The 27,819-nt window shown below is 49.5% G+C and overlaps 2 protein-coding genes across 6 annotated transcripts in view; one reads left to right on the forward strand and one right to left on the reverse strand.

The window, feature by feature from the left end:
- Positions 1-1,728: 1,728 nt before the first annotated feature.
- Positions 1,729-5,921, reverse strand: nptx2b (neuronal pentraxin IIb). 2 transcript variants are annotated; one of them, XM_084669765.1, is made up of 5 exons: positions 5,472-5,921; positions 4,270-4,489; positions 3,471-3,715; positions 2,468-2,647; positions 1,729-1,983 (listed from the first exon to the last, which is right to left on the reverse strand). In XM_084669765.1, the coding sequence occupies exons 1-5, from the start codon at positions 5,910-5,912 to the stop codon at positions 1,729-1,731; spliced, it is 1,341 nt and encodes a 446-aa protein (XP_084525891.1). In that variant the 5' UTR covers positions 5,913-5,921. The 2 variants fall into 2 exon arrangements, with proteins under 2 accessions (XP_084525891.1, XP_084525890.1); XM_084669764.1 differs by having other exon boundaries at positions 1,729-1,959; positions 5,472-5,912.
- Positions 5,922-10,454: 4,533 nt separating this feature from the next.
- The window catches only part of trrap (transformation/transcription domain-associated protein), a 55,487-nt gene continuing 38,122 nt past the window's right edge, over positions 10,455-27,819 (forward strand). For 2 of the 4 annotated variants that reach the window (XM_084669760.1, XM_084669761.1), the window contains exons 1-36: positions 10,455-10,468; positions 11,116-11,298; positions 11,656-11,705; positions 11,855-11,965; positions 12,093-12,197; positions 12,400-12,483; positions 12,580-12,636; positions 12,748-12,873; positions 13,104-13,181; positions 13,367-13,455; positions 13,971-14,067; positions 14,227-14,365; positions 14,476-14,554; positions 15,406-15,640; positions 15,739-16,072; positions 16,168-16,265; positions 16,437-16,823; positions 16,959-17,124; positions 17,325-17,581; positions 17,730-17,930; positions 18,944-19,095; positions 20,445-20,644; positions 20,940-21,157; positions 21,538-21,735; positions 21,937-22,197; positions 22,450-22,611; positions 22,799-22,895; positions 23,042-23,163; positions 23,796-23,966; positions 24,116-24,184; positions 25,247-25,267; positions 25,992-26,111; positions 26,378-26,497; positions 26,601-26,765; positions 26,937-27,118; positions 27,253-27,451. In XM_084669760.1, the coding sequence (XP_084525886.1) occupies positions 11,178-11,298; positions 11,656-11,705; positions 11,855-11,965; positions 12,093-12,197; positions 12,400-12,483; positions 12,580-12,636; positions 12,748-12,873; positions 13,104-13,181; positions 13,367-13,455; positions 13,971-14,067; positions 14,227-14,365; positions 14,476-14,554; positions 15,406-15,640; positions 15,739-16,072; positions 16,168-16,265; positions 16,437-16,823; positions 16,959-17,124; positions 17,325-17,581; positions 17,730-17,930; positions 18,944-19,095; positions 20,445-20,644; positions 20,940-21,157; positions 21,538-21,735; positions 21,937-22,197; positions 22,450-22,611; positions 22,799-22,895; positions 23,042-23,163; positions 23,796-23,966; positions 24,116-24,184; positions 25,247-25,267; positions 25,992-26,111; positions 26,378-26,497; positions 26,601-26,765; positions 26,937-27,118; positions 27,253-27,451 (5,271 nt within the window). In that variant the 5' untranslated portion in view covers positions 10,455-10,468; positions 11,116-11,177. The remainder of the gene's footprint in view (positions 10,469-11,115; positions 11,299-11,655; positions 11,706-11,854; positions 11,966-12,092; positions 12,198-12,399; positions 12,484-12,579; positions 12,637-12,747; positions 12,874-13,103; positions 13,182-13,366; positions 13,456-13,970; positions 14,068-14,226; positions 14,366-14,475; positions 14,555-15,405; positions 15,641-15,738; positions 16,073-16,167; positions 16,266-16,436; positions 16,824-16,958; positions 17,125-17,324; positions 17,582-17,729; positions 17,931-18,943; positions 19,096-20,444; positions 20,645-20,939; positions 21,158-21,537; positions 21,736-21,936; positions 22,198-22,449; positions 22,612-22,798; positions 22,896-23,041; positions 23,164-23,795; positions 23,967-24,115; positions 24,185-25,246; positions 25,268-25,991; positions 26,112-26,377; positions 26,498-26,600; positions 26,766-26,936; positions 27,119-27,252; positions 27,452-27,819) is intronic. The other 2 variants (XM_084669762.1, XM_084669763.1) reach the window with 1 other exon arrangement.

A 27,819-nucleotide genomic window follows, 5' to 3' on the forward strand; every position in this document is an offset into this window, starting at 1 on the left:
CATCAAGCTTTGCTGTTCAGGAGGCTGAACTGCAGACAGGTGTCTGGAGTACAGGCAGGTCTCTGGACAGCAGACCGTTCGCTGGCGTGCAGACCGGTCTGCTGTCCAGAGATATTTGTTAAGGGGGTGTTTGTATAGTGGTGTGTAGGAGCGACTGGCTTGAGCCCTGAGCTGCTCATCTCATTAGTGTGGCTAATGCACATGACAGAGGACACCTGCAGGAGTTCACCTCTTCCTGCCTAAGCTATAGCCTTCATCCTGCTGTCATAAACACCTCTCCACACACACTCACATTCACTTTTGACACCCAGCTCATCTCTTTTACATTGTCTGAAGACAATTGACTTCAAAGATATCATAAGAAATTAAGGGATCCTACACACATAAAATGCCGTTGCATCAATAAACAGCATTTTTGGTAGTTTGGTTTTAATTTCTTTAATGTGATACATCATTGGCAGATCATTAAGGACCGATTCACAAAGCATCAAATCCTGCAAAGCACATCTGGTACCTTGTCTTCAGAAGGCCACATAAGAAGTTAGCACAGTATCCTGAGCACAACTTTACAACTGGACAAAATACAGAACATGGATGAAAAAAAAAACGTAGTTAAATACTTACAGTTAAATACTTCTAAACAATAACCAGAAACGGCAACATAACAGTATTGACTGTACAAAGCAAAGTACACAGTACACATTCAATATTGACATAAAACCAATTACATATTGATAAAGGAAAATTACAGTTCCAAAACACAAGGGTACTATTCACTTCCGACTAGAACAGACAGGCATTGTGGTGGATGTTGGGTATTGAAAACAGTATGGGTAAAAACACATATCTATGACAAAGCCTAATAATAACCAGAGCTGTCTTAACTCATTACTGTTGTAAATAGGTTGTAAACGTAATGATTGCATATGAACTGCATCAATGGGTATCTGGATAGAGGGATTAATTGAGTATTACTCTAGTTCTTCTTAGCACTGGTTCCTGTCCTCTCACCTCAGACAGACTCTTAATCTGCCTCCAGCTCACACCTACACAACACGCAAACACAGGTCACATGGCAAAGCCAATGCTGTCTGTCTAGTCTGGATGGAAACTGATGTGTGTGTGTGTGTGTGGGTGTGTTTGTGTGTGTTTGTGTGTGTGTGTGTGTGTGTGTGTGGGTGTGGGTGTGTGTGCGATGTGTGATTATCTCAATGCAGTGTAGTTCAACCATACTCTGTCTCTCTTCCTTCTCCTTATCGACATCAAATGTTTTACTCACAATGGTTACTGTCCAACCACAATTGAAACGCAAATATTAGAGAATGCAAATTTCGGAGCCAAAGTCTTCATCTGGCTGATACAACGAGGTGTCACAGCTATCCAAACACATCACATTAGGCAACATCAAAGTCTTTGTTTTTCTGACATAGGCCTACATAAAAGCTATTGAAATAAAAGCCATTATTTTGAGTGAAAAGGTTGATGTGAAATCTACCATTGTCAGGTCTTCCACCGTTAGGTCTAAAAATAGTGCAGACACATCACTACACTGAAATAACACTTGAAAAGGTAATTGAAAACGTTGATTCACCTCTGGGTTTGCAACTTTATGACTTCTCCTTTGATATTATTGTCAGGTGTGGTGAGCTATATTGTGTGTCCTACAGTATTTGTAAGTACAATTTGATCCAGGTCTGTAACAGTCAGAGCCCCGTTGAGCTATCCCCCCTAGGACTCAGGCAGCCGGTCCTGACACAGCTCCAGGGGGATCTTGGAGGCTCCACGCCCAAACACCTCCACATTGGAGTCCAGCCAGGACACCACGTTCCCAGGAGTGTAGGAGGAGCAGTTGGCCATGTTCTGGATGTCCACAGACTTCAGGACACGGTCCCAGATGTTGACCTGGCTCAGCTCCCCCACAAAGGCCTGCGTGGCGTCGAAGCGTCCACCTACTACATCCTGTTGAGGCCATAAACGACAGGCCTCGTTAAAACAACAATAACAATCATCATCCCCTCATTCTCGGTCCGCCTGGAAGCTGCCTGCTACAGGCCAGAACATTGCCCGGCTACGTGCTAGTTACCGGCCAGTTTAGCAACAGGCAACTAAAGACTGACTAGCTACAGAGGAAGCTATGTATTAGCTAGATATTCTTCATGCTAGTAACATACTAGCTCTTTATCAGACTAGACTATAGCGATCGACACAAGTTACAGGTGCTAGAGGGCTGGCAAGCTACTAGCCAAGCTGTCGGCCAGTTACATTGCAATACCTCTATGTCAAATACAGAGCTGAGAAATAGATGAGAAATGGATATCCATGACAACTTCCCTAATCATCTATAAATTGCTTCAAGATTTCAGACTTCTTAGCACTCACAGTGTAAACATCCATTGTTACTGTATAGTTTTCCTCACATACTGTATTATAGCAACAGAAACTGTAAGCCATGAGCCAGTGACCTCACCTGTTCCTGGCCCAGGATGATGGCCCCCCCAGGCTTGATGGGGTGCCAGGGGGCCAGGTTGTCTCCAGCACCCAGCTTCTGCCCATCCTGATAGGCCTCCCACAGACCGTCCCTAGTGGTCCAGGTGATGCAGATGTGGTGCCACCTCCCGTCACGCACAGACAGGGGCAGCTGGGCCACCTGGACAGGTCAGAACATAGGGTGTCAGGTGGCTGAGCGGTTAGGGAATCGGGCTAGTAATCTGAAGATTGCAAGTTTGATTCCCGGCCGTGCCAAATGACGTTGTGTCCTTGGGCAAGGCACTTCACCCTATTTGCTTCGGGGGAATGCTGTACTTACTGTAAGTCGCTCTGGATAAGAGCGTCTGCTAAATGACTAAGTGTAAATGTAACATAAGAGAATGTTTTCTAACAACACTATTACCATAATGGTTATTGTGACACTATAATATATAGGAAGGCAACGCCATCATTTCAACATAGTTACAATGACTGAATAAATACAATGAATGTTTTCTGAGACATGGTTGCAATGCAATACATGTTTGAACACCCCAGGTATGATTTATCTGTGGCTGCAATCAATAATGCTCAGGTTTCTTAGGATTTTAATGGATGTAGGATTGTAAGTGTAGCACATCTACTGCCACACAAAGAGAGACAGGCAGAAAGTGAACAGACTGTTATAGGTCAGGGTCTTCAGCTGTCCCTCAAATTAGAAAGCAGTATAAAGAGCCCTTGAATAACTGGAGCTGCTTTGGCAGTCTGACTTCAAAGGAATTATCAGTTAAAAATGATACAAAAAACCTCTAGAAACATCCTCCAGAAATGGTCCAAAAACCCATCACCATATAAATTGCATAGAGTTTGAACTGGTTTGACTTCTAGTGAGGCTATCCCACGGGTGTTGATAACACAACTGTTTTAGAGTGCTTATGTGACCCGTGTGTTTGGAACCTTCACACTGCGCATAAGGATAAACCCAGGACCCCTCAAGCCCTCACCTTGTCATTGATGAGCAGCTCAATAGGGTTGTTGCCCCACTCAATGAGCACAATCTCATTCGCCTGTCCTGGTACCCCATAGGAGAAGGGCGTTCCAATGCCAGGGCTGGCGCTGGACTTGAGCCACATGCAGAGCGTGAAGGCATACATCTCAGGCATGCTCTTGGTGATGCGTCCGTACAGGTAGTTGGTACGCAGAGGCAGGGACAGCTTGAACTGCTCAGGGGACTTGAAATCCCCAGGTCCTTCAAAGAAACAAGAGAGAATATCAGTGGGTTTGTGTACTCCCTTGTAAGCTGTATTACATAAGGTTGTGGGATAACCTTCTCTGTAAACTCCTTGGAGAAACTGTATTTCTGTATTTTATAGAACCATATGGGTGGACTGGCTGTAAATAAAACCCTTTGTGTTCTTTTATACCTTCAGGGACAGGAAATAGTCCCTCAGAATGTACAACTGTCGAACCCTCGGAGATGGGAGGAATTATTTCGACCAAGAGTGATAAGTAGGGTCTGGTGTTTGTCAGGGTTTGCGATAGATGTTCTGTAATGGTGAAGACCGACATTCTGAGTGAATGAATAGCTGTGAGTCAGTGGGCCTGAGAGGAGGGGGGTGAGCATGTAACAGGCTAATTACTGAATAGGTCATCCTTCCTGTGTATGTATGTGTGTGCGCGTGTGGACACTACCATCATGTGTGGTTACGTGTCTGGATTTGAAGCATCATGTGTAAAGCGCGTGAATGTGGACAACATCCATTTGATGTGTAGAGTATCGTGTGTGTGTGTGTGTGTGTGTACCTTTCTCCAGCTCATTGATCCTCTCCAGGAGAGAGTTCAGAGTGCTCTCTGTCCTCTGGCGGTGGGCTGTGGTCTCGTTGTAGAGCAGGTACTTCTCCTCCTCCAGACTGCTCACCTTCTGGAGCAGCTGCTTCTCCAGGTCGCCCAGGCGACGCTGCAGCAGGTCCCGTAGCTCGCTGGGGAACGTCGCCCCGGAGGAGTTGGCTCTCATCTGCTGTTGCTGGGGGAGACACAGACAATTACAGGGAGCGTTTAATAAAACAGGAAGCATCTGCGACTTCCCCTGAGGAAGGTTGATGTCTCCAGTCAGAGTGAAGTTGCGGATGTTGACCAGAGAAAGTGATTAATTTGGTTGACTCAACAGGTAGAAGGTTGTGGTAGATCTCACCAGTGTCCCCAGTGATGCTATGTCCAATCAAATGCATTACTGTTGTTATTGATCCCTGACGTGCTGTTCCCATGGCCACAGTCGTTACAATAAGATATATTAATTGATCATATGCTATGTGATGTTCTTGAAAATCCTCTAGCACAAGGAAGGTCGTACACTTTGAAAATCCACTCAGTTGTTTAACTACTCCACACATTCATTCATTTCCAAAGCCTGTTAATCTATTACAATCTTATCAGTAACTGTTGTTGTTAATATCAGAGAATAGGAGATTAGAAGCACCATTCCTTAGCAGGAATTTTATCAGTTGAGTTTAAATTGAAATTGGCTCTTGGTAGATTTAACCAAGCTGGCTAGGACAAGACATGTTGGTTTCTCATCATGTGTCACCATGGAGCAGAGCTAAAGGTTACCAATCATGTACCTTTCATGAGTGGTAAGATATTGTACATAAATACAAGGAAATTACCTTGAACATCTACCAGGACATTGGGGATTGGGGAAAATTGGGGTGAATTTGATTACCTATGCGTAACGGGAGTTTTAATGGTAATCGGTTTAGAACACAGACGCCTCCGCATGCTTCTAGAAATAGATAAGCACTGCTCCAAATGGTGTATTGAATCTCAGCTTGTTCACTGCTTTAGACATGTTTAGGCGTTATAAACAGTTTGGGGACCATATGTACAATACATTTTGATTTATTTGAAAAACATTTTAAAACTTAGGCTGCACTACACTGTATTTCTATGGTCAACGCATTCCATTTTTACGCGTTCCGGTGCACCTTATGTCTATGCGAACAACATACCTCCAGATTCTCCAGCCTATCCTTTAAACTCTGCATGGTCTTCCCCAAGGCGTCGATTGAGTCGTTGGGGTCTCTTGGGACGTCACCCATCGTATTCTGGTTGTCCTTACTCCAGGACCCCGTGTTGAACTTGCCTCCTGCCGAAGCCGATGACTCACAAAGAGAGAGCTTGGTGGTCAACTCATTGATGGTGCCGAGCTGGTTGACTATCGTCTCTTTCTGTTGTAGAATTGTCTCCCGAAGCTGCATGACAGTGTTCCTTAGCTCCTCTTCCTGGCCTGCTGTACTCACTTCGGGCAAAATAGTCACTGGGCAACTGGTGTCGGTGTTGATGGGTATAGCTCGGCACAGGTACCGGGTTCCAGTGTCCTCTTGGCCGAGCGCAAAATGCGCACAGTTTAGTGCGTAAAAGCACAAAAAACTACACGCAAGGGAAAACATACCGGTACAAATTATGATCGGAAGATAAAGTGAAATCAAATGTTTCCTACCTTACGAAAACGACTTTCAAATAAGTTGGGTAAGGTTTACAAAGAAAACAATGGACTACACGGAATCCCATTGTGATTGTAAATTTAAACGTGGACGTTTCATTAGTTTATTACTTCTGTAGCATTTAACCAGTGTCAAGGCTACAACCCTCCGGTAAATCCACGTAATGTGGCGAGACTAACAGGTCTATTCCTAGCGGTGTCAAACGTTACGCGCGGTGTGTTGCTGATAGGAGAGCGACTGTTGGTTAATACGATTAGACTACTGCCAACTGCCAAGCATTAGGTGTTACCCAGGGAGGCTTTCTTGGTTGGCTATAGTATGTTGACGTCACTAACTCGTAGGTCAGAAAGGACTGGATTGCATTTTGTTTTGACATAATCATTTATAACATGTTTAAAATTGAACCAGACATCATGTCTAAAATGTTCACGTCTCATCAGACGGGGAAGATATTACATTTGAAGTCATACAAGTTCAATTGGTAACAACACTAAACATTGGGTATCTATCTATGAAGTGAGCCTCAGGTGTGATCCTTGTGCTTCTTATGAGCACGCTGTGTGAGGGTTACAGGTCAATAGATTGGTGCTCTGTTACCATGACAGACTCAGTGGGATGGTTCTAGCTTTCCTGGACCGACATCTGGAGTCTAGAAAGGTGTGATTAAAGTAATCAGATTCATAGACAATACATGTTTTCATGGTAAAAAAAATGCCACTAGAGAACAAAAATACAAAAAATGTGTCTCACAGAATGGGATTGATTGGGTTCAGAGGATCATTTATGTCTTACGTTTTTTTTTATTTACTTTTGACATGGGATTAACCTGGAGTTTATCCTGTACCGAACAATGAAAAACTGTCCCATTATGGTTTAACCACAGCATAAATAAATCAGGATACATTTAGATAAATACACTATATTGCCAAAAGTGTTTGCTCGTCTGCCTTCACACGCATATGAACGTGAGTGACATCCCATTCTTAAACCGTAGGATTTAATATGATGTCCGCCCACCCTTTGCAGCTATAACAACGTCAACTCTTCTAGGAAGGATTTCCACAAGGGTTAGGGGTGTGTTTATGGGAATGTTTGACCATTCTTCCAGAAGTGCATTTGTGAGGTCAGACAGATGTTGGATGAGAGGGCCTGGCTGGCAGTCTCCGCTCTAATTCATCCCAAAGGTGTTCTATCGGGTTGAGGTCAGGACTCTGTGCAGGCCAGTCAAGTTCTTCCCCACCAAACTCACTCATCCATGTCTTTATGGCCCTTGCTTTGTGCACCTGAATTCAATGATTTGGATAGCTGAATGAATACTTTTGGCAATATAGAGTATAAACTGTCTGCACTTTTATTACATCTCCCTGGATAATCTTCGTCACCTGGAAATAAACCAGATGTGATCTATGAGGTACATGGTCACAGCAGCAACGGATGTGAAGGTAAACAATTAGCAGCAACAACTGCCTGCTTGGTCATGCTGTGAAAGGCCAATTGGGTTCTACCCAGCAGGGGTTTGGACAGGAAACTGTACTGCAGTAGGGTGACTTTGACGATGGCTTACCAGCCTGCCAGTATGTGGGAAACTAATTAGTGCTCTGTGACACACTGGTAGTGTGCCTCAGATGAGAATAAATTATATCTACCTGCAGTTGGAACAGACACAGCAGGAATGGAATGATGGAGATGGGGATCCTGGTTGGCTGAGTACTGGAGGTATGCATGGTGTCATATTGCACTGAATAACGTAAGGACATAGCATTTTCCAGTCATGTAGAAATTGTATATACCGTTACATGCCTTGTGTACATTCAGATAAGGTACTGTGAAGTCACTGGCTGCTTGGAAACTGGGTATAATCCAATGAGAGGATAAACAATAATGATCTGGTAATCCCAACCGTTTCATAATCTACATCACTAATCTCTTCCTCTTTGCCTCATCCAGCCACCAAACCACTAAGGTGTAACAATTAATGAGGAGGATTTACCTAAAGAAAGAAAGAAACAGAGAGAGAGAGAGAGAGAGAGAGAGAGAGAGAGAGAGAGAGAGAGAGAGAGGGGGAGAGAGCAAACCGAATACAGGTCATTGACGTGTGAGGTGATAGACTAATTCATAGACTCTTGCTACAGTGGACTCTCATCAACACCTTGGGTCCGCTGAGAGAGACAGGTCTGGTGCAGAGACTCAGAAGCCATGGACCAATTATCACGGCTCCAGTCAGTCCTTCAAGTCTCCTTCACACTCCATCACTTCCTCTGACACCATCCTATGTTCCCCTGACGCATGATGGAAGGACCATATCTCAGTCCAACCTCGTTGGAAATGTGTCTTTGTGGGAAAATAACACACATTCATAATCCCTGTGCAGTGAGTGTGGGACAGGGGACAGGAGACAAGGGGTTCATCTACAAAGACATATATTGCAATAACAAGCTGATGTTACCAGAATGTGACAAACAGTGGAGTAGAGTAGGGGAGAAAAAGAAAGAGAGAGAGAAATGGATAACGATGGTGATAGTGACAGGAAGAACCTTTCTCAGAATGTGCGAGGACGTCATGACAAGGTTGCACTGTACTCATGCACAGAGTGCCACTAATGTAATGGACTGACAAGTGCTTTTCGAAAGAGGGGATCTGTTGAAGCTCCCACTCTAAGGATACACACTGGCTCCCAAAAACACTTTTAATGAGGTGAGCCCAAAGCTACAATGAGCCTGAGTCAAATATCTTTTCAGACACTATTATATGGAACTTTTCTGTTGACGTTACTAATGCAAGCGCTCTGTTGAGAGTTTCTCTCCCCTTCATTATGCTGTGCTTTGACTGTCTATTCCGGACTAGTTGATGAAGGGCTGAATGGACCACAAATAAAGGACCATTATGCTGGCCTGCCTGAATGCGGCTCAGCCTGTTTGAATCACTTGCGAAGAACAGAGACACATGTTTGGAACAAGGATACATTTCATTAAGCACAGCTGCTCACAAAAGCAACATGCCCTAATGTCTTGATGCGGAAAGAAAACCCTCCATCAAGTTTGGAGAGACAGAAACGAGATACCCTGTTGAAGTTGTAGTTGGAAAAGTAATCAGCCAGGCCCAGTTGTTCCGAAGTAACCTGATCGGATCTGAAAATGGTTGTTCAAAAGAAAAAAAAGGATTATGAAATTGAATTCAGACAGCATTCAGAAGAGAAGATCTTCCTATTGAGTCTCTTATGTCATCTGGTGTGAAGGGAAAAAGCACTGACACATCAAGATCTAGCCTTCTATTACAGACAACATGGAGGAGAGGAACAGTCCAATCTCTGTCATAGTTGTACCTGCATGTGTATGCTTGTAGGCCTATGTGTGTGTGCTGTTTATTGCCTTTGTTTCACCATCTCAGTTTGATTGGAAAGCCATTGATATGCTAATGAAACCTTTTACTGCATCACTGAAGCACTAACAGTGTTGTCCATCTGCCCACCAGCCCCACCAGGCTGGTCATGCTACATCCAGCCAGCATATTGAATTTCTTGCATTATGTGTGTAAAAGTTGTATTTTGATCGATATTATGAGGCTGCATTGGTAGAGTATTCCGATTCACGTTAGTCACTGAGTGCACTCAAGCAAACAAACTTTCCAAAAATGTGCCTGTGGCTCAGTTTGCTATAGAGCATATGGAATCTAAAGGATAGTGGATGGAAATCCGGATGCATGCAGAGATTTAGAATTCAGATAGGTTTTATTGCTTTTATGGTTACTTTGTCTGCAGTTATGTTTAACCCTCTAATATGTCAATTTTACAATAATTTGCATTTTTAAGGAGAAATTGGCCATTACTGCTTGCAGGTAAATTAGGTTTATATTAGGTACAAAGGCTAACGATTTTAAAGGAGCTCACTAGAAGTGTTTATTGATGTTTGGCAAGTTCTACTAGGCATTCAGTGTATGAACTAATTGCCATCTTGTGGTACAGTCCCACACTGTACAAGGGAGGTTCAGCACATCATACCACCTGGTGGTGAGTTAGAGTCAGTGCAGCCCACATCAGCAGGTGTCAGCCGTGTGCTGAGAAAAACCTTGCCCGTGCATGGTAAAGTAACGGTTTGTGGTGGTTTTGTGGAATTTGCTTTAACTTCCAAAGTATTTTAATGTAACACGTTGGTTTTTATTTTCTGCGACGTGACGGCTGTGCATTTGCTCGCATTAACTGACCGACTTGTCTGACTAAAGAAAAAGACCATCGTTTTCGATGGTCTTATAACACCCACATATTTCCTGTATATCCTTCCACTATGTATAAGTTTAATACTGATTATCACATATTTATAACTTAATATATATTTGTAATTTAGACCTAATGGAAACTGAAATGGAATAACGAATTACTATACATAGAGAACACACTGCTGCAGTAACCTAACAGACTAGTGCAGGCGGCTTGATACTTCGTTTAAGCAGCGCAGCTCAAGCGGAAGCCAGCAAGTGTAGTGTTTCCGGTCAGTCGTTGGGAGTTGGTAAGTTGAAATGGGATGCATTCCTTTTTATTCCTCAATTGCAATAATCTGTTTTTATGACTGTTTTTGTTTAGTATTGGTTGGTAGGAAGTGTGTACCTACACACACCTATCCAAAACTTGTATTTTGTTTCGTTTTTGTTCACATTTTAGACAAGTGAGATCCATGGGACTCGCGCGAGCGGTTTCTTTCTTCATGGAAGGCTAGCTAGCTAGCCTAGCTGAAATTTGCCAAACAATTTTATGTTTCTTTTTACATTCTTTGGCATAGTATGTAGACATAATGGCCGTTTCACATTTACACTTAAACCTGCTGTGAAAAGGGAAAACATTATTGCATGCATCTTTACGGTACTGTGAATTTTATGTTGCGAGGCATGCTCTGCTATCTAAATTACTCTGTCTGGTGATGTCATCAGTGTGCGCCCCAAAAAACAGCCGAAATGTAAAATCACTTCTGTACCAGAATCAGTGTAGGTGGAATGCCAAATCTTCTAGTACCCACAATCAACTACATTCTTGAACTTTTAATTCTTATTTTTGTATCTATTAATCACCAAATTCAACAATTCAAAACCCAGAAGAACACACACACTCATGTCACCTGTTGTATTCAATATTTCTCATCTGGACTCTCCTTTTATCCAGCTCACATGTGTTCTCAGTGATCCTAGAGCAGACGTTTGTCTGCCCCCCAGCCCAAGTTCCACATGTCTCTCCCCGCTGGCACCATGGCCTTCGTGCCAACCCCCAGCCCCACAGTGGTGGACCAGACCACCCTCATGAAGAAATACTTGCAGTTTGTAGCTGCCCTCACAGACAACAACACCCGTGAGTAAAGTACATACATTGAACATAAAGGTGTGTTAAATAGTGGTACACCTACACAGCGAAAAATATCCATGCCTACCAGTTCATATGAGGGACCGCTATAGGTTGCTATTATCAGCAGGGGCGATGTGATGAGAGCGATAAGCTTTAGTCCAGCAGCAGGTACGTGTGTGTGAGTGAGTGCAAGGCAGAGTGAGTGAGTGAGTGTCTGTTATGTACCTCTAACAATCTGGGCGCTGAAAGTCAAACTGATAAGATCTGAGAGCCCTTGCTGAGAGTAGCTCCATGTTGTGTGTGATGAGGCTGTGGTCTGTATCCATATCTAATGTCTGGGCTCTTTCCCATAACCTCCTCCAGCTGATGAGACCAAGCTCAAAATGATGCAGGAGGTCAGCGAGAACTTTGAGGTGAGTTTGAATTGCATGTTTCAAATGTGAGAACATGCCGTGTCAGCTTTCATCTGAAGATTGGTCATATATCCTATGACATTACTGGAAGGAACTATGAATGTTCCAAGGTTGTGTCGTGATTGTTTGTATGGGTTTGTCTCTTGTAGAATGTGACATCATCTCCTCAGTACTCCACCTTCCTAGAACACATCATTCCACGCTTCTTGACATTTCTCCAGGATGGAGAGGTTCAGTTCCTGCAGGAGAAACCCACGCAGGTACCTCAGCCCAGCTTGAACCCACACAAGCAAACCGCTCCAACCCTAACCCACACACCAGACGTTTCAGATGAGCCCTTGATCCTAGCGTTGCTGCTCTGGACTGTCTGACCTGTTGTTGTTGCAGCAACTGAGGAAGTTGGTCCTGGAGATCATACACCGTATCCCCACCAACGAACACCTCCGACCGCACACCAAGAACATCCTGTCTGTCATGTTCCGCTTCCTGGAGGTACGGGGCGCGGCTTACCAAGCAGCAACCTCCAATCACACTCTGCACAGAAAACCCCCAAACCCCTCCTGTTATATATGCATGATGTATTCTTAATTGAACTGCTGCTGGCATAGGACAGGCCTATCATGGTTTCAGAGATTGTAACAGGCCTGGACTGGAACTGTCGCGTTAACGATTCCGTCTCCTCTCCGTGTCCCAGATCGAGAGCGAGGAGAACGTGCTGATCTGCCTGCGCATCATCATCGAGCTGCACAAGCAGTTCAGGCCCCAGATCTCCCAGGAGGTGAGACCCTGTGTGTCCTGCTCTCTCGTATGCTTCCAACATCCTCGTTGAAAGTCCCCATGCAGAGTCGATGATTCGTTCCTCTTTTGCCCCTAGATTCACCACTTCCTGGACTTTGTGAAGCAGATCTACAAAGAGCTGCCCAAAGTGGTGGTAAGGTGGCGTCAATGGCAGAGCTGAATTTGACGGGAAAGTCTACGGATGTGTGTTCCTCTGCACTTTTGTTTTTCCCCCATTCGGTTTCCTTCTCTTCCCTCCGCCCAGGCACGTTACTTTGAGAACCCGCAGGTGATAGCTGAGAACACGGTTCCCTCCCCAGAGATGGTGGGCATGATCACCTCCGTCCTGGTCAAGACTGCCCCCGAGAGAGATGACAGCGAGACGCGCACGGTAGGAGCCCACATCTGCATACTAGCCCATTGCAATGCTGTCTCCAACCACTGAAGGGCACTGGTGTACTATTCCAGCACTGACACATGGGGAGGGGCAGTTATTTCAAGTATATGCTGCACAATCTAATGCGTAGATCTATCTGGCCATGAGAGACATGGATAACATTTTGCTGTTGTATCCATGTGACAGTGACAGTTTAGTAACAGTGTAATGACTGTCTCCTCCAGCACACCATCATTCCCAGGGGTTCCCTGTCGCTCAAGGTGCTAGCGGAGCTTCCCATCATAGTGGTGCTCATGTACCAGGTGATACAAACACACTCACACACGGCCTAAAACTGTTATGTACTCATTAATAAAACCCTTCCAATGAATAAACATACTTTGTGACGTAGGGGTCACTGTGCTGCTAACTCATGTTATCAACTTTGTGATGAATTCAGACATGCTTGCAGGATTTGAAATGATTTTTTTTCTTCTGTTATTTCCAGCTCTACAAGCTGAACATACACAATGTGGTGTCAGAGTTTGTCCCTCTCATCATGAACACCATAATGCTGCAGGTGTCCCCACAAGCAAGGTTAGACCTGTGTGTGTGTGTGTGTTGGCCCTAGGGTGTGCTCGTGTTTATTTTAGATTCCCTTCCAGTTAGCTTTGTTTAAGTCTTAACAAACTTGGATTTCTACTTGTGAGAGCATAGATTTGCAGCAATGCTAGTCAATAATGTATGTCAGACTTTTCTCCTTCCCAAACCATTGTTAAATGCACTTTTGAAACTTTTAATTCCGACAGTGTACACACCTAACTAAAACTAGCCTTTAAACCTACAGCATACAAATCCAAATGTATTGTGGAGCTCAAGCAATTTAGCCCTGTGTTTTAGCAGTCTAGCTGAAATTGAGGACTAACAAAAAGAAACAACCAAAAGTCTTGTGTAGAATTACAATTCTGTCCCTGATTGTAGACACTAATGATCACTGCCAGGTTTCTGTAATTACTTGATTATCACGAAAACACGAGAAATTGGCTGGAGACAATTAAGGGGAAAAAAATACACCATTTGTATTTAAATATTATCTGGTGTTTCTCCCACAGGCAACACAAGCTGTACAACAAGGAGCTCTATGCCGACTTCATCGCTGCTCAGATTAAGACCCTGTCCTTTCTGGCCTACATCATCCGCATTTACCAGGTACACACAGACGGGACAGTGTATTCTGCTTTTCTATTCCCTCTTAACATGTGTAGTTCTTCATAAACAATGTCCTAACTGGGTAGCTGATGTGCTATGAACGTTAGATGCTATGTGAAACTCCATTGGGGTGTGTGTGTGTGTGTGTGTATCTTCCAGGACCTTGTAGGGAAGTACTCCCAGCAGATGGTGAAGGGCATGCTGCAGCTGCTGTCTAACTGCCCGTCTGAGACGGCTCACCTGCGCAAAGAACTGCTCATCGCCGCCAAACACATCCTCACCACCGACCTGCGCAGCCGTACGGAACATGCACGCGCACACGCACGCACTCAGACACCACGTCTTTAACTAGTGCTGACAATCTGGTCATGTTTGTTTATGTATGAATTTTTTGGGGGGGCTTTACAGAGTTCATCCCGTGCATGGACAAACTTTTTGACGAGTCTATACTAATCGGCTCTGGCTACACGGCCCGGGAGACACTGAGGTGAGTGTGTGGGGGTGTGTGTGTGTGTGTGGGGGTGGGGGTGGGTGTGTGTGGGGGTGTGTGTGTGGGTGGTTGTTTGCGTCTGCAAGTGAAGGGCTAAGTGATTGTATCTGTATGTAGAATACTAATGCAGCCTAAAATCAGCCTAAAAAAAATACAAAAGTATTCAGGGAGACTGGGGCACCGCACGACTCTGACTGCCTGTCAACCCCCCACCCCCTCACCCAGGAGCTTGGTGTGTGTCACCCTGTCGACTCTCTTCAACTAATGCTGTCATATCTCATTAGCCCACCTGTGAAACGACACAGGCCAATAGGACCTGGCAGCGTTATTAGTGTCAGTGTCAGTTAGTGGTCTCCCCCTTCGATAGTTTTATTCCCTCTCTTCTGGGGGTCACAGCCCGCTGAGCCTACATCAGCTCACTGAGCCTACATCAGCCCGCTGAGCCTACATCAGCCCGCTGAGCCTACATCAGCTCACTGAGCCTACATCAGCTCACTGAGCCTACATCAGCTCACTGAGCCTACATCAGCCCGCTGAGCCTACATCAGCCCGCTGAGCCTACATCAGCTCACTGAGCCTACATCAGCTCACTGAGCCTACATCAGCTCACTGAGCCTACATCAGCTCACTGAGCCTAAATCAGCCCGCTGAGCCTACATCACCCCGCTGAGCCTACATCAGCTCACTGAGCCTACATCCGCGACGTCACAGTTAACAGTCGTTTGGAATTTTTCGTTGCATGTTGCACTTACGCTAAACCCATGAGAACTCCCATCTTCCCTTTACCCCTTCCCCCTATTCACCTGACAACCCTCTGACCCCCTGTCATAACCCCCCTCCCCCCACAGACCTCTGGCCTACAGCACCCTGGCAGACCTGGTGCACCACGTGCGTCAGAACCTGCCCTTGACCGACCTGTCCCTGGCCGTGCAGCTGTTTGCCAAGAACATCGACGACGAGTCGCTGCCCAGCAGCATCCAGACCATGTCCTGCAAGCTGCTGCTCAACCTGGTGGACTGCATCCGCTCAAAGAGCGAGCAGGAGAACGGCAACGGGCGGGACATCCTGATGAGGATGCTGGAGGTAGGGAAGGAGGAGAGGGAGGAAGGAGGTAGGGAGGGAGGGTTAAGGTCACATTTTGTGGCATGTTCCATATTCATGTCGTGCTTCGGTCCCCCTAGGTGTTTGTCCTGAAGTTCCACACCATCGCCCGCTACCAGCTCGTCACCATCTTCAAGAAGTGCAAGCCCCAGTCAGAGATGGGCGTGGTGGACCCGGTGGCATTGCCTGGCGTCCCTGCCACACCCACCCCGACCCCCGTCCCCGCCCTGCCCCCCCCGGTCCCCCCCACCCCCGTCACCCCTGCTCCTCCCCCCACCGCCGCCCTCGACCGGGCCGGGGAGAAGGAGGACAAGCAGACCTTCCTGGTGTCTGATTGCCGCAGCCTGGTCAAGACCCTGGTCTGTGGGGTGAAGACCATCACCTGGGGGATCACCTCCTGCAAGGCTCCCGGAGGTGACGGCATCCTGGACTTGGGCAAACAAATCGGAAATGACTTGGACGATAGGACCAAGCTGTAACTGGTGCCTGTGTCTGTTCCTGTTTTCCAGAGGCCCAGTTCATTCCCAACAAGCAGTTGCAGCCTAAAGAGACTCAGATCTACATCAAGCTGGTGAAGTACGCCATGCAGGCCCTGGACATCTACCAGGTATGGTCAGACAATTGCTAACAAGTGCATATGATAATGTAGAAAGGGGGTGTGTTTATACAGGACAGGCTAGCTTTCCAGGCTGCAACTGGTAACCAGGGTGTAACTGGTTACTGGGGGGGGAGTAACAGGTTACCAGGGTATAACAGTGCCCGCCCCCCTCCTGGTCAGGTACAGGTTGCCAACAACCAGCAGACATACATCAGAGTGGCCAACTGTCAGACTGTGAGGATGAAGGAGGAGAAGGAGGTGCTGGAGCACTTTGCTGGAGTCTTCACCATGATGAACCCGCTCACCTTCAAGGAGATCTTCCAGACCACCGTCCCCTACATGGTGGAGAGGATCTCCAAGAACTATGCTTTGCAGATTGTAGCCAACTCGTTCCTGGCCAACTTGTCGACGTCGGCCCTGTTTGCCACCATCCTGGTGGAGTATCTGCTGGAGAGGCTCCCTGAGATGGGCTCCAACGTGGAGCTCTCCAACCTCTACCTCAAACTCTTCAAGCTCGTCTTCGGCTCCGTCTCCCTGTTTGCGGCCGAAAACGAACAGATGCTCAAGGTGAGGGTGGAATCCACTCATCTGGTTTTCAAGCGTCTTGTGTGGGATTCTTAACGATTTCTCCCACAAAATAATCTTCAGCTGGTAGATGTTTGTTGTTGGCAACTTGCTGACCTTGTCTTCTTCTCACCTCAGCCCCACCTTCACAAGATAGTCAACAGCTCGATGGAGCTGGCTCAATCAGCCAAGGAGCCTTACAACTACTTCCTGCTTCTCCGGGCTCTCTTCCGTTCGATTGGTGGTGGCAGCCACGACCTGCTGTACCAGGAGTTCCTGCCCCTTCTGCCCAACCTGTTGCAAGGTAGGCTACACCGCACAGCCATGTTTTAGATGCCTCGACCTTCTGTTCACTCATCCAATCTCCCCTGTTGTCTCATCATGTATCCTTCCACTCCGTTCTACCCCACCCTCCCTCTCTCCCACCCCCCTTTCCTCCTTCTCCCCCACCTTCCTTCTCCCCCACCCTCCTTCTCTCCCACCCCCCCTGCTCCCCTTCCCCAGGCCTGAACATGCTCCAGAGCGGCCTTCACAAGCAGCACATGAAGGACCTGTTTGTGGAGCTGTGTCTGACGGTGCCCGTGCGCCTCAGCTCCCTGCTGCCCTACCTGCCCATGCTGATGGACCCGCTGGTGTCCGCCCTGAACGGCTCCCAGACCCTGGTCAGCCAGGGCCTGCGGACGCTGGAGCTGTGTGTGGACAACCTGCAGCCCGACTTCCTCTACGACCACATTCAGCCAGTCAGGGCCGAGCTCATGCAGGTGAGAGCAGCCCGATGCCGCCTCACACCAAGAACTCGCACACAGGCTGTCAACGCTGAGCCGGCTCGGATAGGTGACGCCTGAATACTCGTGACACGCACGCACACCTGCTTTACCTGTCCCTTCAAAACCCCCCTCCTCGCACCAGGCCCTGTGGCGGACCCTTCGTAACCCGGCGGAGACCATCTCCCACGTGGCGTACCGCGTCCTGGGGAAGTTCGGGGGCAGTAACAGGAAGATGCTGAAGGAGTCCCAGCGGCTGCAGTACGTGGTGACAGAGGTGCAGGGCCCCAGCATCAAGGCCGAGTTCACAGACTGCAAGGCCTCCATCCAGCTACCCATGGAGAAGGTACGTATGTGTGTGTGTGTGGGGTTTGCACAGAGAGATAGGGAGGGGTGATAAATGATGTGAGGAGGAGACTGGTATTTTCTTCAGCTAATTAAATGAGACATCAGGTGATAATGTAGCATATCCTAAGCCCACCCCCCATTCCTCCTCTCCATCCATCCTTTATTATCACTGCTAGGCTCTCCACGATGGCAGTATTTCTCCCGCTAATGGCTAATCCCTCTCTTTCCACTAGCGTTAATACAGGCACCATATACACACAAACACACACACTTACCACTACCACCCCTTTAATGATGTTGGAGCTCCAAGATGGATAAGACTGACTCTCTCCTCTTCTGTCTGTCTCCTGTTTTTGGGCTCTTTTTGGGCTCTGTGGCCGAATGAGACTTCATGGTGTTCAAATGTATTCCAATGGATTATGCTTTTTTTTCTTTTTTTTTTTCTTCTTCCTCCCATTTTCTCTATCCCTTTTGTATATTTCTTTCCAGGCTATCTCTGTACCCGCCCTCTGTTCTCTAGTTTCCCGGAACCCAGGGTTCTTTTCAAAGGGCAAAAGCAAATCCCCATTTTTCTTTTCATCCCCCTATAACAAATCCTTTTATTAGTGCCAAATGGCTAGTCGATCTGTTAGGTTTGTGTCGGCAGCGTGGTCTGTGGGGCTGACGGGTCTACGATTCAATTATGTAATCTCCTCGCTTCTCCTCTCCTCCTCATCCCTGTCTCACCCTTTCCTGTGCGCGCTCTCCTCCCCCCCCCCCCCCTCTCTCTCTTCTCTGAGTGGCGTTAATGAGTTCATTTTCTGCCTCTTAAGCGTCTGGCCGCTTCGATGTGTCAGCTCATAATCTGGCAGTTATAATGGCCTCCCCTCCCCCTCCCTTCCCTCCTGGGGTCCATATGCCACAAAACTGTTCACTTTCCCGCAGCAGAAGAACATGCCTATAGAACTAGTATGGACCGTGGGCTGCGTGCAGCTGTGTGGTGTTGACCCCGTGCCCTGGTGTCGTCCCCAGGCCATAGAGACGGCTCTGGACTGTCTGAAGAGCGCCAACACGGAGCCCTACTACAGACGGCAGGCCTGGGAGGTCATCAAGTGCTTCCTGGTGGCCATGACCAGCCTGGATGACAACAAGCACGCCCTCTACCAGCTTCTGGCCCACCCCAAGTAAGGCACACACACACCCAGTCCTTTACTTGACCCGACCAGACCGTAGACTTTTCTGTCTGCCCCCAACCCCACCCTTCACTCTCTCCCTCTCTCCACTCACTCTGTCTCCTCTCGCTCTCCTCCTCTCTGCCACATGCTGCTTCATCAGCTTTGTCTGGTGTGTCAGATCAGCTAATTACTCACACATGCAGGCCTGTCTGGCGGGGAGAGAGAGTGGGGGGGGGGGGGGGGTGAAGGCAGGGTGGCTTGCATTACCATCATTGATCCTCGGGCAGGGGCTAATTGACTTTCTGCTGTCTGTTTACGCTTCGCTTTGCCCCCCGCTCCACACACACACACACACACACACACACACACACACACACACACACACTCAAGCTCAGATAATGAAGTGTGTCAGTTATGATCGCAGAGGCTGCGCCTCCTGCCCGATCCTGTCAGACATCTTGATTCATGGCGACCTCTCTGGTTTCAGTGTTTTTCCACCCTCTCTATCAGCTTCAACTCTTTTCCCTCCCCTTTCTCTCGCTCTCTCTTCTTTTATTGTCTTGTTCTCTGTCATTCTTCATCGTCATCTCTACTTTTTGTCTTTCTTTGTTCTCATCCACACTCTCTCTCTTGCACTCTCTCCTTGTCTGGTGGGTCACACAGGGATAGGGCTTGGCAGGGAAGGTGAACGGTTCTTGATGTTTCCAAATGCCAGGAGAATACAGGACCAAGAAAGTGTCAGCCTGGCTGGGTCGTCCACACGCACATCCCTCCTCTCTGTGTGAACCCCACATCTCACCAACTCCACACCACCCTACTCTCCCACCTCTCCTCTCATCCACCCGCCTTTTATTCTCTAGCCCTCGTCACCCCCCCCCCCCACCCCCCTCTCGCTCTATACCTAATTGCCCTCCTTTTCTCCACAACAACCGCGCCCCCTCTTCTCTTGCGATAATGAAATGGTGTGATCCATCAGGGCTGGGCCTGTCAGGTGGCATTCTGAAACCTGTCCCACGCCGCACGCTGGTCAGCCCTCTGCCCCCGTGAGCCATGCATGGAGGAGGGGAGAGGTGGAGACAGACAGCCTGGCAGGCAGGGTGGCAGGGTGGCAGGCAGATACAAGGCAGTAGGCAGGCCACCACAAAGGCTGGGTGTCTCTCTCTCTCTCCACTCTACCCTTCCAAACCGGCGTCACAGGAAACACGATATTTCCAACTGTCAGTTACCACTTCAGACCCCAACCAAAAACAACAGGCTCATCTCTCCCAGGCATGATTAATGACTGTTTTAATGTCACAGAATGCTAATTTTCTCGTTTGTCTGCTTGTTCTTCTCTCTCTGTCTTTGTGGTGACGCAGTTTCACTGACAAGTGGATCCCCAGTGTGATCATCTCGCACCGCTACAAGGCCCAGGACACGCCGGCCAGGCGGACGTTTGAGCAGGCGCTGACCGGGGCCTTCATGTCTGCCGTCATCAAGGACCTGCGGCCCAGCGCGCTGCCCTTCGTGGCCAGCCTCATCCGCCACTACACCATGGTGGCCGTGGCCCAGCAGTGTGGTAAGGCACACCAGACATCTGCTCCTCTGTTCTTCAGCTCTCTTCTCTTTGGATCGCCAACCCCTTGTTTTTAAGGGGCACACTCCTGACATGGCCTTCAAGTTTGTCATATGCACATACAGTACCAGAATGGGAACATGGGTCCAAACTTTTGACTGGTACTGTAAGTTTTCGGTAATGAAGTGATTTTTTTCCAGGCTTTCTCCAACAATGTGCGGTGAGACAAAATATACAAAATGTAATTGAAATGTTGACATTCTTTCTCTGTCCCTCCCTCCTTCCGCTCCACCCCCAGGTCCGTTCCTGTTGCCGTGCTACCAGCTGGGCAGCCAGCCCAGCACTGCCATGTTCCACAGCGAGGAGAACGGCTCCAAGGGCATGGACCCCCTGGTCCTGATCGACGCCATCGCTATCTGCATGGCCTACGAGGAGAAGGAGCTGTGCAAGATCGGAGAGGTGGCCCTGGCGGTCATCTTCGACGTGGCCAGCATCATCCTGGGCTCCAAGGAGAGGGTGAGAGAGAGACTGGGGGAGAGGGACAGGGTGGAGGGGGGAGAGACTGGGGAAGGACATGAGGGATGGGTGCAGCCACTCTATTCAATAGGACATGGCATCGCTACAAGACTGCAGTGTTTATGCTACCAAGACACAATAAAATAATAAATAAAGGTGAAATAAAGACACAGTTTACAGACTATCTATGTGCAAATTTTCCACATTGATCGATTACCTTCCTGGCTTTCTGTAGCTCAGCAAGTTAGGAACGTTTCGTAAGGTTTGTAAGACCTTCAATGTGCTGTTGAAGTAAACGGAGGACATTCATTTAAGATGGGCCATTGTCTGTGAAAGCTTTCTGATGACACCTTCTCACCCCCCCCTCCCCCCTCCCCCAGGCCTGCCAGCTCCCTCTCTTCTCCTACATCGTGGAGCGCCTGTGCGCGTGCTGCTACGAGCAGGCGTGGTACGCCAAGCTGGGGGGCGTGGTCTCCATCAAGTTCCTCATGGAGCGCCTGCCGCTTGTCTGGGTGCTGCAGAACCAGCTGACCTTCCTCAAGGCCCTCCTCTTTGTCATGATGGACCTCACAGGAGAGGTAGTGGACCTTCCCTCCACGGTCCTGCTCCTGGAGCCGATGGTGGAGCAATAGATTCTAAAGAACAACCAACATTCTCATATTTATTTTCGCGTGCGCGCGCATGCGTTTGTGTGCGCATTTCTCATACCATGTCATGTTCTCCACCCACCAAAACCAACCCCGCCCCCCCCCCCCTTCTCCACCCCTCCCCCCCTCCAGGTGTCCAACGGCGCGGTCGCCATGGCGAAAACCACGCTGGAGCAGCTGCTGGTGCGCTGCGCCACGCCCCTGAAGGAGGAGGAGCGCAGCGAGGAGCTGCTGGCTGCCCAGGACAAGTCCTTCCACATGGTGACCCACGACCTGGTGCGCGAGGTCACCTCGCCCAACTCCACCGTCCGCAAGCAGGCCATGCACTCCCTGCAGGTGCTGGCCCAGGTCACCGGGAAGAGCGTCACCATCATCATGGAGCCACACAAGGAGGTGGGCGTGGGGGGGGGACGGGACTGCAGGGGCGGCGCGGGAGGGGGAGGGTCAATAGTGGGGGGTCGTCAGGGGTTACCAGCTGGCTTGATCAGGGGCACTTGCAAGGATCTTCAGTGGGCCCTCGTGGGACACCGTAGCCTAGAGTCTTGAACAGACTCGTTCCCTGCACGTTCGGTCCGGGTTGTCAGGAGGTCTTCTGGAGCAGGGTGCGGATCATGCTGCATCCCTCACAGCTGCTGTCCTCCTCAGGTGTTACAAGACATGGTGCCCCCGAAGAAGCACCTGCTGCGCCACCAGCCGGCCAACGCCCAGATCGGCCTGATGGAGGGCAACACCTTCTGCACCACGCTGCAGCCTCGCCTCTTCACCATGGACCTCAGCGTCATGGAGCACAAGGTCTTCTACACAGAGGTGAGGCGGCAGGGACATGGAGTGCTTTAGTGTCTCTGTAGCATACTAAAGATGCTATAGGGAGATGGGGAAAATAGGAAACTGTTTTTTGCGTTTTGGAAGCAGGTTTAGGTGGTTGTCCATGTGGATGCTTGGTCTTGCTGTAGTGTGTAGAAGTGTGCCGTCCTCTGACCATGCCTGTCCTCAGCTGCTGAACCTGTGTGAGGCGGAGGATGCTGCTCTGATGAAGCTGCCCTGCTACAAGAGCCTGCCCTCCCTGGTGCCCCTGCGCATCGCTGCCCTCAGTGAGTACATGGGACATGTAGTTCTCACCCCTGTTCACAGACTACAACCACTTCAAATTCCCACTAATGGGAATGCAAATCATGGGACCTTCTCCAAACTGTTTGGAGTAGACACTCAAGTGTCCTGTGTGTCTGTTTGTGTGAAGATGCCCTGGCAGCCTGTAACTACCTTCCCCAGTCGAGGGAGAAGATCATTGCTGCTCTGTTCAAAGCCCTCAACTCCACCAACAGTGAACTGCAGGAGGCCGGGGAGGCATGCATGAGGAAGGTCTGTACACACACACACACACACACACTCCTCCCTCTCGTCATGTTTCCTTTATGGCTTTGTCCTCTTCACTTCCCTGTTTTATTTCCCTTTTCTTCTCATCCCTCAGTCCTTGTAACAACGTTCTCCTATTTCGGTAGACTCCCCTTCATCCATTTCTCCACATTGACCTCTTCCTCTCCGCCCCTTCATTCCTCTGTGTCCTTCCTCTCCCCTCTATCTGCCCCTCTGCGCTGCTGTCTTCCGCTCCATTTCTCCACCTTTCCTCCCTCCTCCCCCTCATCTTTTCTTCTCGGCCGGGCTAACACTAATGAGCGTTGCCAGCCGGAGATCGATACAGGATGGAGTGTTTGTTCTCAGAGCTGAGAGGAAAATGAATGTGGCGGCCATGCATCATCCCTTTTCTGTACGTGCGCGTGTCCTAATTGCAGAGGCCCCTCGGCCTCAGCCGAGCCCTTCAGGCTCAGCCCTTCAGGCTCAGCCCTTCAGGCTCAGCCCTTCAGGCTCACCGCCCCGGAGCCCTGAAGACATGCAGATGTACAATCCTCCACACTTTCTGCACATCTACACATTTGGTTAGTATGGAAGAACTGATGTTTGTTTGTGTGTGTGTGTGTGTGTGTGTGTCTCAGTTCCTGGAAGGGGCCACCATCGAGGTGGACCAGATCCACACTCACATGCGCCCCCTGCTGATGATGCTGGGTGACTACCGCAGCCTGACGCTCAACGTGGTCAACAGGCTCACCTCGGTCACGCGCCTCTTCCCCAACTCCTTCAACGACAAGTTCTGTGACCAGATGATGGTGAGGTCGACCGGGGGACAGACGCACAGGGCTGCTCGGGGTTCTTCCTTATCAGATTTCGACCGCTGGTGCTGAGAAGGTGGCTCTGAAAGAAGGAACTCACTCCCTCTCTGTATCTCTCCGTCTCTCTCTGTCTCTCTCTTTCTCAGCAACACCTGAGGAAGTGGATGGAGGTTGTAGTGATAACCCACAAAGGAGGGCAGCGTAGCGATGGCAGTGTGAGTATGCACGCACACAAACACACACACACACACACAAACACACACACACACACACACACAGAGAGCTCGGTCAATAGAACTGTCTGCTGGCACTAGGTGTAAAGTGCTCTGTGCACATCTACACTATCACACTGCACCCACTGACACCTCAGGAGCCCAATAGGCACTGAGGAGGGGGCAGAGTACCCCCTGTACACACACACACACCTTCCCCCAACACGAACACACAACACCTACCCACAACACAAAGTCTCCAGCCCCCCCCACCCCCCGGCGTTGAGGCCTCTCCCAGATGAGAAGAGTGGCCATATTACAATCAATGATTAATTAGGCGCCTGGTTGTCGCGGCGCTGCCTCCCCTGTTATCTCCTGGACAGATAACCTTGGTAGGCGGTAGGGAATAGGTGAGGCCGCCTTCCGGCCCGGCCCCCCTCCCTCCCCGACCCCCCCTCCCCGGCCCCCTCCCTCCCCGGCCCGGCCCCCCTTCCTTTCTTTTCCTCCTTCTCCCAACCTTTCTTCTCTGCTCAGACACAGGGAGGTAATGAGATGTAAATTGGCCCCCTCTGTTCCTGCCCCCCCCCCCCCCACCCCCCCAGAGCACAGTGACAGACAGGGCCTGGGACGACAATGAGCGCAGGGTCGCCGGGTCACCGGCTGAGGGGGGGAGAGGGAGAGAGGCCAGGAGGGAGGGAGAGGAGGTAGACGGGTGGATGGAAAGAAGGGATGGGGGTAGGGTCATGGGCGAGACGAGATGGGGCTGGAGGAGGAGTGACTGAGGGAGGGGCGGAGATGGAGGGAAGTTATAGGGCAGGCAGGCGACCGGCTCTGTTTTGATCCTGAAGAAACAAAGACAGTTTTCCTTTCCCCAAACCTGAGCCCCCCCCCTCTCACTGAGGCAAATGTCAAACCCATGAGTCTTTATTTTTAACTGTGCCATTTGAAACATCACGGTAACCTTCGCACACACCTGTTCATCTCACACTCAAACACACACACACCTGACTCACACACACGCTACTTTGCTGACTCTGTCCCCGTTGTTTCCCGTTTCTGGCACAGCCTGCATTGGAGGGCGTGGAGGTGAGACTGGGCCTGGGGTGGCGCCCCCTAGCGGTGACGCTACATCACTGCTGTTGTGGTTGAACCGTAGTTGAACCGTTGTGGTGGTGGTGGTGGTAGTAGCAGTAGTGGTGGTTGGTGGTGGAGTCACCCTGTCATTCTTCTGTGTCTTGTGTGTTCCGTGTTCGTATTCGTGTGTTGTTCCAGTGGCCTTAGAGCCACTCTAACCCAGTCTAACCCGGTGGTTCCTTCTCACCGTAATCACATGCCTTCTGCCATCTAACTCCATCACATAGATGTGTGTAGATAACATGTTACTATGTTAGTTTCCCACTGTACAGAGGCAGCAGGCTTCAACACTGTTTAGAAGCAGGGTTGCTGGATCAGGGAGCAGTCAACTGTACGGTTCTGCTCGATAAAGTCCTTTTCAGTGAAAGGACAACTGCCCTGTAACTAGATGATAGCCTAGATCTGACACACCCCTTCATCCCGGCTCACCTATATATCCCAGGAATAGCCCGGAAGTGACCTCTGTTTCCAGCTGGGACCGACTCCTGTCTCCCCACAGTGCTGGCCTGTCTGTTATGTAGGTCTTAGTCCAGGAGGCTCAAGTGAGGTTAACATGCTCTTTTTATCTCACTCTCTCTCTATCTCTCCCGCTCTCTCTCTCCCGCTCTCTTTCTCCCGCTCTCTCTCTCCCGCTCTCTCTCTCCCGCTCTCTCTCTCCCGCTCTCCCCCTCTCCAGGAGATGAAGATCTGTTCAGCCATCATCAACCTGTTCCACCTGATCCCGGCCGCCCCCCAGACCCTGGTCAAACCACTGCTGGAGGTGGTCATGAAGACCGAGAGGGCCATGCTCATAGAGGTACAGTCTGCTGGGTGTGTGGGTGTGTCAACACACATACACACATTGGCCCGTGCGTATACCCACACGTGTATGCGCGTTAGGGATGGATGATTGAATGATGTTTTATGTTCAATTATCATTTTGTCTTCCTATGTCGATGCCAACGTCAATGGGTAGTCTAACATAATGGGGATCTCAATAATGGTGATGAGGTTTTGGGCCTTCATGGAGCAGCCCCCAGTGTGTGTCCGTGTGTCTCAACGGGGGGTTGATCCTCTCCCCAGGCCGGCAGTCCGTTCCGGGAGCCCCTGATCAAGTTCCTGACCCGCCACCCCTCCCAGACCGTGGAGCTGTTCATGATGGAGGCCACGCTCAACGACCCCCAGTGGAGCCGCATGTTCATGGTGACGACATTTTCAAGATGACCTTCGGATTCGGATGTCGTTCTTGATGCGCATGCAGCAGAGTGATATCCCCCCTCTAACCCGCCCCCCCCCTCCCTTGCAGAGCTTCCTGAAGCACAAGGACGCCAAGCCCCTGAGGGACGTGCTGGCCTCCAACCCCAGCCGCTTCGTCCCCCTGCTGGTGCCCACCAGTACTGCAGCCACTGTGCGCCCCGGCTCCCCCTCCACCTCCACCGCCAGGCTGGACCTGCAGTTCCAGGCCATCAAGGTGAACACACACACACTTAACGCTGCTGCTAGCTCACGGTGTCACCGTCTGCTCTCTGAGTCTTATCTGAGTGGAGCACAATATCAAAGTTGTTTCCAAACCCCCCCCGGGCCTCCGGCCGTGGCCTTCAGATGACGCGTGTGTGAGTTGACCCCGTGTCTCTGCTCTCAGATCATCAGTATCATCGTGAAGAACGAGGAGGGCTGGCTGGCCGGGCAGCACTCCCTGGTCAGCCAGCTGAGGAGGGTGTGGGTGAGCGAGGCCTTCCAAGAACGCCACCGCAAGGACAACATGGCCGCCACCAACTGGAAGGAGCCCAAGCTGCTGGCCTTCTGCCTGCTCAGCTACTGCAAGTAAGTGGAAGAGGACCCACACACTCTCTCTGTGTCTCTCTCCCTTTCTGTCCCCCTCTCTCTCTCTCCCTCCATTTCTGTCCCCATCTCTCCCTCCCTCCCTCCTGCGTTGCTGACCTCCTCCTCTCCTCCAGGCGTAACTACTCTGAGATAGAGCTGCTGTTCCAGCTCCTGAGGGCGTTCACGGGGCGCTTCCTCTGCAACATGACCTTCCTGAAGGACTACATGGAGGAGGACATCCCCAAGAACTACAGCATCGCCCACAAGCGAGCCCTCTTCTTCCGCTTCGTGGAGTTCAACGACCCGCACTTCAATGACGAGCTCAAGGCCAAGGTAAGGCGAGAGGATCAGGCTGTGTGTTTGTTTGTGTACGTGTGTGTGTGTGTCCCCTATGTTGGCTGATTTGTCCTGCTTTTTAGTTGGATGAGTGGCTTTGACTTTGTTTCAACCTTTTTCCTTCTGTTGGATGTCTGTAAGAAAGTGTGTGTGTGTGTGAGAGACCAGGTGTTTGTGTTTACTGTGTATGTGCTTTAAAAAAAAATATTGTGTTGTGTCCTGTATGATGCAATTCGGCGCCCTACACACCAACCCGCGCGCACACACACACACACACACACGCAAACGGCAACTCCACTGAGTATGTACGGCTTAACAGAAAAGGCTTGCTCTCACACACCCCAACGGGCCATCAAAGACAAGGC

This window comes from Hypomesus nipponensis, chromosome 13 (genome assembly GCF_054491055.1).
Source record: "Hypomesus nipponensis isolate SF chromosome 13, ASM5449105v1, whole genome shotgun sequence".
NCBI classification, from domain to species: Eukaryota; Metazoa; Chordata; class Actinopteri; order Osmeriformes; family Osmeridae; genus Hypomesus; species Hypomesus nipponensis.